This window comes from Camellia sinensis, chromosome 5, assembly GCF_055761805.1.
Source record: "Camellia sinensis isolate YWXY chromosome 5, ASM5576180v1, whole genome shotgun sequence".
Lineage (NCBI taxonomy): Eukaryota > Viridiplantae > Streptophyta > Magnoliopsida > Ericales > Theaceae > Camellia > Camellia sinensis.
Window position 1 is genome coordinate 218,045,040 of NC_138965.1, and position 11,641 is coordinate 218,056,680.

Below are 11,641 nucleotides of genomic sequence, written 5' to 3' on the forward strand. Positions count from 1 at the left end.
TTCATTCTCATTCTCTCTATTTTTGTAACATCTTTTAATAAATTTTTTAAATAATTTTATGATTTTCCAATTATTTTAACCTATTCCTAAACGACCGCTTAAACACAGATGAAAAAAGCTTTAAAAAATATACATTATTTATTACACAAACTTGTAAATGCTCTATCTAACTCTACTATCAAATGCAACTTAGTTAGAAAAATAGTGTCTTGGGCCAGTGGTAAAATGGAACAATTAATTTTACGGAGACCCCTTTTTCTTCAAGTTTCACTCTCCAATATATTAAATAGATATATATATATATATTATATCATCAGAATTTTTATATAAAATATATTTTTTAGAATAATGTGGTAGTGTCATGCTTGTTATAAGTTATATTTATAATGGTAGGTCGTTTTGTTTTTGAATAAAAAAATTATAATAAGTGATTTTTCTGTATAATAATTTTGTAAAATATTTATGTTCGAATCATCTATGTTAAGCACTCAGCCACAAAGATGAGGTGGTCCATATTAAATGCAAAGTAATACTTGGCAATCTTAACAGTTCTAGGAACCTACTTCAATTTGTTTATGTTAGTTTTCATATTTGAATGAAAACTTGGAGACGATCATAATGTGTTTAACATTTTTTTAACAAAAAATGTTTATTGAAAAAAAAAAAAACTATCAACTAAATAGGATGGGATGTTTTATCCAAAGAATTCAACACAGTTTTAATTTCACAACTGTGCCTTAAGATTCTTATATTTTAATATTTTTGCCACATTATGCGACTAAATGCCATGTAAGACATTACATCAGATAAATTTCAGTCTCCATGAAAGATAAAATTGATAGAGAGAGAGAACAAGTGAATAAATGAAATGTGTATTCCATAGATTGATTTACAAAGGGAGCCTAGCTCTCTTCTTATAGCCTGTGAGACATTGGAGAGAGAGCCACCGAAAGCATAAAGCTAAAGTAAGCTAATTATGAAAGCTAAAGCTACACTAATTATGAAAGCTAAAGACTAATTATGAAAGCTAAAGCTACACTAATTATTAAAGCTAAAGCTTAACATAATAATATACATAATATTATACTAACATCCCCCCGCAAACTCAAGGAGGGAAAGCATCAACCAAGTTGAGTTTGGAAACAAGATCATTGAAGCGGCCAGGAGGATGAGCCTTAGTGAAGATATCAGCGGGTTGATCGACGGAAGCAATAGGGAGAAGATGAGCAGTACCACTAGTAACATGCTGGCGAATGAAATGACAATCAATCTCAATATGTTTGGTGCGATCATGAAAAACATCATTGTGAGCAATCTGAATGGCACTCTGATTGTCACAATAGAGAGGGGTAGGACCAGAAGAAGAAACACCCATATCAGCAAGAAGCCAACGAAGCCAGAGAAGTTCTTGAGTAGTATCAGCAAGAGCTCGGTATTTAGCTTCGGTGCTAGAGCGGGCAATGAGGGATTGTTTTTTGCTACGCCAAGCAAGAAGAGAATCTCCTAAGAAGAAGCAGAAACCCGTGGTAGAGCGTCGATCCGTAGGATTTCCAGCCCAATCAGCATCGGAAAAGGCACGCAGTTCAAGAGAGGAGAAAGTAGAGAAGTGAAGGCCATGGAACAGAGTGCCTTTGAGGTAGCGAAGGATGCGGAGTAGAGCAGTATAGTGGGGAGTGCGGGGAGCCGACATGTACTGACTGACAATGTGAACAGCATAGGCAATGTCAGGACGAGTTACTGTGAGATAGACAAGACTGCCGATGAGCTGGCGATAAAGAGTAGCATCAGAGAGAAGAGTCCCATCAAGAGGAGTGAGACGAATCTGAGGATCAACTGGAGTAGAGGTAGTTTTGCAATCAGTAAGACCAGCACGATCCAGAAGATCGGATGCATATTTGGCCTGGGACAAATAGGAACCAGTAGAATCATGAGAGACTTCAAGGCCTAAGAAGTAGTTAAGAGTACCAAGGTCCTTCATCTCAAACTGTCGGTGGAGAAACTGTTTGAGGTGGAGAATACCAGCTTCATCATTACCAGTGATAATCATATCATCCACATACAGAAGAAGAAGAGTGGTACCATGAGAGGTAGTCCGTATAAAAAGAGCAGAGTCATAGGGGCTAGAGATGAACCCGAAGTCATGAATGGTAGAACTGAACGTAGCAAACCAAGCACGAAGCGCTTGCTTGAGGCCATAGAGAGCACGCTGTAGTTTGCAAACCTGATGAGGTGGAAAAGTTGACCCAGGTGGAGGTTGCATGTAGATCTCCTCAAGAAGATGACCATTGAGGAAAGCATTTTTGACATCCATCTGAAAGCGCCCCTAGTGGCGAGCAGCAGCAACAACAAGTAAACTGGAACAGAGGTAAGCCGAGCAACAGGAGAGAATGTCTCCTCATAATCAATACCATATTCCTAGTTAAAATCCTTGGCAACAAGACGAGCTTTGTAGCGTTCAATAGAGCCATCAGAATGTGTTTTGATTTTGTAAACCCATTTGCAGCCAATTGCAGTCTTGCCAGGAGGAAGATCAACAAGATCCCAAGTATGAGCTTTTTCCAAGGCCTGGAGTTCATCAGTCATAGCTTGCTGCCAAAGAGGATTAGTACAAGCCTCACGATAGGAGGTAGGTTCATAAGTAGAAAAGGCAGCAGACCCAACAATATAATCACGAAGGTGGATAGGAAGTTGAGTTACCCGGTGTGGTCGACCCGTAGGAGGATCGGTGGGAGAAAGAACCGGTGGAGAAGAAGGTGGTGCAGGGAGAGGTGGACCTTCAGGGAGAGCAGTCTGGTCAGGAGCAGGAGTGAGCAAAGACGTCTCAATGAAGGAGGAACCTGTATCAGAATCATCAGAGAAGAGATCTATGGAAGGATTAATAAATAGTACATTAGTGGAAAGTGCAGGTAAGTGAAAGGAGGATAGGGAGGAAAACTTTTGGTGCTCCCAAAAAACAACATGACGGGAGATACGAAGACGTTGAGAGATAGGGTCCCAACAGCGAAAACCTTTATGTTCAATTCCATACCCAAGAAAGCAACAAAGACGAGAACGAGGTTCAAGCTTGGTGTGTTCATGAGATTGAAGTAGAACAAAGCAGGCAGAGCCAAAAATCCGGAGATTGGCGTAAGGAGGGAGAGTTCCATGTAGACGTTCAAAGGGAGTTTGATTATGAATGACAGGGGTAGGAGCACAGTTGATAGTGTAAACAGCATTGAGGGCAGCTTCCCCCCAAAAGCTTTCAGGGCAGGAAGAAGAGAGAATGAGAGCGCGAGTAGTGTCAAGAATATGCCTATGTTTCCGTTCAGCGCGGCCATTTTGCTGAGACGTGCCAGCACAAGAACGATGAGGCAGGGTACCATGATACTGAAGAAAGGAAAGGAAATCTGAATCCCGATATTCCATAGCATTGTCAGAGCGAAAAATTTTGATGGCTTTGGAGAATTGGGTATGGACCATTTGGGCAAATCTATAATAAATGTGTTTATGTTCAGACCAATTTTTCATGAGAAAAAGCCAAGTAAACCGGGAAAAATCATCAATAAAAACAACAAAATAGTGGGATCCCCCCATAGTAGTAGTAGGGGAGGGTCCCCAAATATCCGAATGTATAAGATCAAAAGGTGCAAGAGAAACAGAAGTACTTTTATTAAATGATAAAGCAGGTTGTTTGGCAAGTTGACAGGGTATACAATCGAAATGATTGGGAATTACAGGACCCAACTGTCCACTAGAAACCAAAGACTTTAAGCGATTAACAGAAATATGCCCTAAGCGACAATGCCAAAGATGAAAGGGAGATAATGAGGAAGTAGATGTAGGAGCAGCGATCTGAGGAGAGGCAGGAACATGAAGGTGAATGAGTTCATAGAGACGTCCACGCTTACGGCCGATCCCAATAGTCTGCCCCATCTGAGGGTCCTGTACCAAACAATCAGTAGCAGAAAATGTGACAGTTAGACCAAGTTCACATAATTGACCAATGGAAATACGGTTTAAGGTGAAAGTAGGGATATGATAAACTTGAGGTATGGATAAAGAAGAGGTGGAAACAGTACCAACATGACGAACAGACATGAGGGAACCATCAGCAGTATGAATTGAGGGAAGATGAGGAGAGGAGGAGAAGGAAGAAAAGATAGTAGAACTGGAGGTCATATGATTACAACAGGCAGAGTCAAAATACCAAGAAGAGTTACCTGGGGTGACAGACAAAGCAGTAGGAGGAGGTATACCAGAAGGGGAGAGAAGTTGTTTGAGCATGGCCTCTACATCTGTTGGAGAAAAGCGAGGGGTAGACGGAGCAGGTGACTCAGAGAACCCCGCAGAGGCAGAAGCATCAGTGTGATGAGACTGATGCTCGGAAGCAGCAGCAGCAGTGTGATGAGACTGATTCCCGGAAGCAGCAGGAGCAGTGTGATGAGACTGATTCCCAGAACGATGAAAGCTTCCCTGGGAAGAGCCACCGCGAGAGGAGTGGCTATTGGAGGATGATCGGGATGGATTGTGAAAACAATCCTATTGCAGATGACCAGGACCAAGTTTGTTGCAGTAGCGGCAAGATCTGACGGGGCAATTGACCAGGAGATGGGTGGAAGGAAGGCCCCGATTCTAACAATAGAGGCACGCAGTGGTCCGCTGGGTAAATGATGGCCGGTACGGAGTAGTGGCAAGAACAGAGTCCACATGATGAGTTTGAAGTGTACCGAGACGAGTCTCCTCTGATAGCAACTCATAAATTACTTGTTCAAGAGTGGGCAATGGATGGCGATGAAGCAGATAGGCACGTACGGGCTCAAAAGAGGAAGTAAGAGCCATGAGAAAGTGTACCAACCTTTACTGGTTACGATAGATAGTAAATAAAACAGCATCTTCGGGGTTATGCCAAGTTGGTTCTGAAAGAACAAGCTGATCCCAAACAGAGTACATTTGAGAAAGGAAGTCATTAATGGACTGAGTGGATTCTTGGCGCATACGGTGAAGTTGGTTCTGAAGTTGATATTGATGGGCAAGACCAGTAGTCTGGTATCATTCTTTCAAGAAATCCCAGATGTCTTTTGCAGGAGTAGTTACAGAGTCAAGCTGAAAGCGACCAAACTGAAGACTGATAGAGGTAATAGAGGTATTACGAAACCAGGTAATGATTTGGTAATTCTTACTGTCCCATTCCTCAAGTCGGTCTTCATATGTAGTAGTATGAGCAGGAGTTTCATTAGTGGCACTGTCTTTTACCGGTTTAGTCACATCCCCGGTGACAATTCGCCAGAGCTTCTTGCCTTTGAGGAAGGAGGACATGGCTTGGGCCTACAGAATATAGTTTGAACCATTCAAAATAACGGAAATGTGATGGGAGGCATCATGACGATTCATAATACTAATTTTAGTAGGTTTAAAGTAAGAGGAATAGACCTGTAGGAGCAAAATTAGGTAAAATAGAGTGCACCAGTGAGTCCGGAAGGTCGAAAATAGCAAGGAAAGGTATGCTGGACAGAGATGATGTCAGCAGTGATGTCAGCGGCGCACGTTAGCAGAGTGCAGGGAGGTGCACGTTAGCAGGAAGGCTGCGGCGCACGGTAGTGGACAGGTGCAGGCGCGACGCACGATAGCTGTTTTGGCGCACGCGGGTGCACACTAGTGAAGCGGCGCACGATAGGCGTACAGTAGTAGGCGCGGCGTACGGGAGAGGCAGGGCTGACGTCAGCCACGGATGTGTGGGCGCGTGTGGACGCGTGGTGGAAGTGAGCAACAACAGATGGCGCGTGCGAGAGTGGTGGCAGAAGTGATGACGCGCAGGGGACAAAAGCGGCGCGTGTGGGCGCGTGGAAGGTTGTTTGAGAATGGGCTTGGTGCCGTTGGAATCGTGAGGAAATTCCGAGCAGTTTGATGTAATGCCACTGTGTACGGGACTAAACACCAGAATCAAAAATTGCCAGAAATGTAACACTGGGCTCTGATACCATGAAAGATAAAATTGATAGAGAGAGAGAACAAGTGAATAAATGAAATGTGTATTTCATAGATTGATTTACAAAGGGAGCCTAGCTCTCTTCTTATAGCCTGTGATACATTGTGATACATTGGAGAGAGAGCCACCGAAAGCATAAAGCTAAAGTAAGCTAATTATGAAAGCTAAAGCTACACTAATTATTAAAGCTAAAGCTAAACATAATAATATACATAATATTATACTAACACTCCATATTATCAATGCACTTTTAAACAGTCTCCCTATCATCAATGCACTTTTAACCACGTAATTGTGCCTTGAGATTCTTGTATTTTGAGATTTCACCACATTACTCAATCAAAAATGTCATGTAACACACTAGATTAAACAGTACCCAAACATGTTCACCATATCATTATTCAAGTAAGAGACACTGTTTATAACTTAAAGTTTTTGCCAAATTCATAATTGTGTAATCAACAGGATACATATTCTCCTATTTTCACTAATGAAAATCTAATGTGCCTTAACAAAACTTAAAAACAATGTAACTAATAATTAACCATTGTAAGTTGTACACATGGGGTCCTAAAAGCATTGTTTATGGTACATTTTATTTAAAGGTATAGTTTGGAAGTGTATATATTTCACAAAAATATTTATTATATCTGCAATTGGAGAGCTCAAAATGCCGTGTAAATTTGCATCTGATTTAAGATATGCTCAAAATTATCAGTAGACTTCTCAATTGGATGTGAATGCATTCCTTCGTAAGTTGTCACCACTATTCCTTCATCTTTAGAAAGGCGTTGAACTTGCTTCTTGACGTTACAACCTTGATGAGTACATCGATAGTAGCTTCTACGAACAAGAAACAAAAACAAGTTAATTTGCATGTAATGGTTATTATGATTACTTCAAATCTTTGAATTTCAACCAAAACTTGAATTTCCAAACACAGCTAGTTTTAGTTGCACACGGGCATTATTTTTTTATTTATTTATGAGGGAAATAATTTTCATTAATAAAAAGAAAAGATACAATGTCTTAATACATGGGCATCACAGGCTTTCTTGAGTGACTCAAATTCTACACATTCACGTGAGAAAAAATTCCCAAGTACACATTTACAAGTGCATTCTTGTCCTACCCGATGACAAAATCATCCCACTTCTCTTCTCTAACCTGAATATTTGAGATAAGGCAAAGGTAAGGTAGAAATGGAAGCCTGTACTTCTTTACAAAGTCTACGTATTAAAACTTTCAATATTTTTGTGTTTCGGGTTTTGGTATTCACGGTGATTTGTTTGGGTTTGTGCCAATTTAAATTATGATTTTAAATAACAGTATAGAATACCTATTATGTAATAACTGATACGAAACGTATCAGCTGATATATTTAAAATCCTAACCTAGTTGAGATTCTCTAATCCCTATTATCTCAATTTACCTCATTATTTCAAGTTAATCAAATCTTCTATTTGCCAATCAAATATCATACCCTATAATTCAGCAGTAACCATGGGATTGATCACCAATTGTCCTAAATACATATGTTGAAGTTGAACATATTCATCACATATGATTCAATAATTAAGCAGCAAGACTTTTCTTTCCTCTACTATTTATTTATGTTTAGTCCTTCCCATGGGATGTCCATTTTCTTAACATTTGCAGCTTTGTTAAGTAGGGATTAATCCTGCTCATGAACTTGTTGATCCTTACAATCACCTTTTTTATCATGGCGGTTATTTCCCATACAAGAGAGAGGGGATGCTTAGCGAGTGATCAATACCAAACCGGTGTGATGGAAGAGGCAAAACCCTTCAATGAGTTATACCCATTTTTAAGTAGTTGTTATTATTGACAAAAGGGTATGAATGACGCCATTTACACTCTAAATGGATGTTTCTATGCATTTCATTGCATTGGTTTCACACATATGTACCAAACACTGTTACGATTATTGAAATTTTCACTCACCAAAATTATTGATGTAAAAGTAAATGTTCGTACAATGGTTTCGGCGAGCAAAAATTGCGGTGATTGTATATTTTTCTATTTTTACCTTCCATCTCTTTTTGTCTCTCTCTCTCTGACATGATATCTACCCTAACCACAGTACTACCGAGATTATTTGGTCTTTTTTAGACCAACAAAACTAAATTGTGTAAAGAAAATGATAAAAATGATCAATCTAATAGATTAAAAGCTTTGTCAAAATGCACATGTATGTGAAAATAACAATGGTACAAGTGGAAATGCATCGTTTGAGCTGTGTATGACCCAAGTCGATCACCTGATCCGCTCCCCGGATCAACAAAAAAAGAAAAACAAAAAACAAAAAAACAAAATTTTGTTATGCACAATACGATGATGCATATGCAAATCGAAGACTCAAAATTATAATCAAGATTATTATGCGTACCTTGGGAACTTGTTGTTCTTCACAGCTTTCTGTCCATATTTCCTCCATCTATATCCATCATCAAGAATGTCAACATGACTCCTTGTTTGAAAAGCAAACCTAGGCTTCCTAATCTTCTTCTCTCCCTTTTTCTTCTCTGATGATTTCATTTCATCATTAATTTCAGTTCCAACAACAAAGCTTTTGCTCTGAGAAACACCACCATTATTATTATTAGCTTCTGAATTTGGAACTCCCATGTTTGTCATCAACCCTAAAAACCCATTTGCTTTGTCACCTTGAAATTCATGGTAAGCTTGAGAATTCACCATGTTCAGTGACAAGTGAGAAGCTGATGATGTTGAGGATGAAGAACATGAAAAGATTGATGAGTAGTTGTCCATGAGAGAGAGAGAGAGAAGCATATGAAAATGGTTTTTGTGTGTAGGAAAAGTGGGATATAATGTCATCGTTTGGAAGGATGGGTTGGGGTGGCTTGGGACGGGTTGACAAAATAAGGCCTCGCTTGGAATAGATTTGTTTAGTAATTTTTTAATTTTTTGATTAAAATATGATGTAAAAAATTAATATATTTGAGATAATTTTTTAATTTTTTTACGAAGAGATGTACAAAAAGTAGATAATTTTTTTTTTTTGATTTTTTAGTATAGATTATTAGTTTTTTAATTTTTTTAATGACATTTTGACTTTTAAGTTAAAAAGTGATATTACTAAATGAGATCTAAGTTTTTTTATTTTCGGTTAAAAAATATTACGTTCAAATCATAATTATTTTATTTTTTAAAACAAATTTAAAAAATCAAAAAATTCATCTCAAACAAAATTTTTTAATTCTAAATTAAAATAGTTAAAACTCATATTCCAAACCAACCTAATGTAAAGTTGGAAAAGGGAAGGCGGCTAAAGCTGGATGGCTACAGCGTCCTCTGTATGTATGTTTGTATGTATGGATGTGTGGTTTATCTTTATGCTAGTTGTCGTAAACGGCACGTAAATAGGCGGTAAGATAAGATTGGTACCAAGAAAAGGTAATGTTGTTTTAGGCATAAATCATGCTACAGAAAAAGTTGAAAAAAATGTGTACGTGGTGGCTTTCGTGATCAGTTCTTCTTGATACACAAATAACATGTATAATCTTCTCACATGTAAATATGGTGGTTTTACTACACGTTTGACAGACTCATTTATAAAAAAATTTCTTGTTTTTTATATATCAATATGTCTAAAAAATTGTTAGAGGCAAAATAAGTATTTTAGGAATTATCAATATATTAAAAAAGTGCATAAAATTTATAGATATTTAACTCTATCATATAGGATTGACTTGTAATTTAACCTTATATTTTGGGGTTGTGATAGAATTTTGAGTACTTAGAATTTTTCTTTTGTGATTAAGTTTAGAGTAATGTTATATTTGCAAAACATTTATACATAATTTTGATTCAAAATAATGTGACATATTTGGTTCTATCAATTTAAAACAAAAATTTATCAATGTGATTTATATTTTTTAAGTTGTCATTACCATGTTATTTTTATTTACAAGTTTTATGGTTGTGAATCACTTTCCTTAAGCTTATGAAAGTAATTCCATTATGGATATATAATGATTTGCAAATAAAAGAATGTATATAAAAAAATAGATAAAAAACTAGTAATGAGTTGTAAGCTAACTTTAAATTCAATGTTTTGTTTATAAAAAGATCACTATCATTTCAATTTTAGTAGCTAATTAATTTTGTACAAACATTTTGGAAGAATAATATTTTTAAGGAAAACTTATCAATCAATCTTATTAACTAGATTTATTTATTTATAAGTTTTGGCTGATAAATTTATTACTATAATTTTATTTATAAAAATAAGAGAGACTGATAAATTTATCAATATCACTTGATATAAATTTATCAATAAATAAGTAATAAATTCTAAAAATAAGACCTATTAATAATTTATTATATTTTAATCCATAACCATATATGGTGATAAGAGTGACCCAAATATTTTTGGATGTTATATATTCATAAATAAATAAATAAATAAAAAGAATATGATGACAGCTTAAACAATTAAATAGCATAATGTAATTCAATGCATAAAATTATCCAAATACATGATTTGAATTGGACCATAACTATTATTTTGGATGTTAGGCTACTTAATAATTTTAGCCCCACGAGCATGGGACCATTAGTGAAAAGCCGTCGGCCAGTCAATTCATTAATACGTGTAGCCATCCCTTTAGTCAAACCATGTGATTTTCAAATTTATTATTATTATTATTATTGGCCCTATAATAATATAAAAATTTCCAATCTCATTGACTACCAAAAGTAGAATTTTGTTCAGTGTGTTTAGTTTGAATTTTTTGAATTAAATTTTTTTTAAAATTGAGTTTTTTGATTTTTGTATTTTTTTTATTTTTAGTGAATATTTTTAAAATCTTAATCATTTTTTTAATTTTTTTAGATGTACCTTACTTAGATGTATCTAAAAAGTAAAAAAATTTGTGAAAAAACATTTTTAAAAATGAATAAATACATAAAAATATAAAAAATGTATTGAATTCTCATTTTTTTTAATATATTTTTGGTATTTAGTAAATTTTTAAAAGGTTTTTTTCAATTTTTTTTTTACTTTTTAGGTATATTTATATTAGGTATGTCTAAAAATTTTAAAAATTGCTCAAAATATTTTAAAAATTCAACAAAAATAAAAAAAATACGAAAAATAAGAAAGTAAAATTTTCTGAAAAGTATTTTTAAAAAATAATAACCAAGCAAACTTTCTTCCTAAGTTATTTTCTTTACCGAGCATGATGAATGAGATTAGCTAGTTGGAGATGAAAAATAAAAATGAATACAAAAAAGGGATAAATTATGCATTTGCTTTCGTTATTTGAGTTAAATTTTATTTTAACTCTTTATTATTTTATTTTGAATAATGTGGTTCCTGTAATTTAAATTTAATTTTAATTTGATCATTTAATTTAAATGTAATATTAAAATTAACGATTTTATAAGAGTGTCAATCACTTAAGATGTACAAGTATAAAATTTGGATAAAAAGATCAACTTAAAATTAGACTTAATGTATATTAAATTATTTAAATTGAAATAATAAAGATTAAAATAAAATTTAAATCGAATTATAAGAGTTAAAGTGTAAATTTTCTGAAATCAAGTTGATTGTTCAACTTCGTTCGAAAAAAACAGAAAAGTTGATTGTTCAACTCACACGTATGGTATGAGTTAACTCGATAGAAA

General features: G+C 35.5%; 1 protein-coding gene across 1 annotated transcript; it reads right to left on the minus strand.

Annotated features, from left to right (window-relative positions):
* Positions 1 to 6,383: 6,383 nt before the first annotated feature.
* LOC114293712 (putative WRKY transcription factor 24) lies at positions 6,384 to 8,884 on the minus strand. The gene is made up of 2 exons (XM_028237839.2): positions 8,376 to 8,884; positions 6,384 to 6,808 (listed from the first exon to the last, which is right to left on the minus strand). The coding sequence occupies exons 1-2, from the start codon at positions 8,822 to 8,824 to the stop codon at positions 6,631 to 6,633; spliced, it is 627 nt and encodes a 208-aa protein (XP_028093640.2). The 5' UTR covers positions 8,825 to 8,884; the 3' UTR covers positions 6,384 to 6,630.
* Positions 8,885 to 11,641: the final 2,757 nt, after the last annotated feature.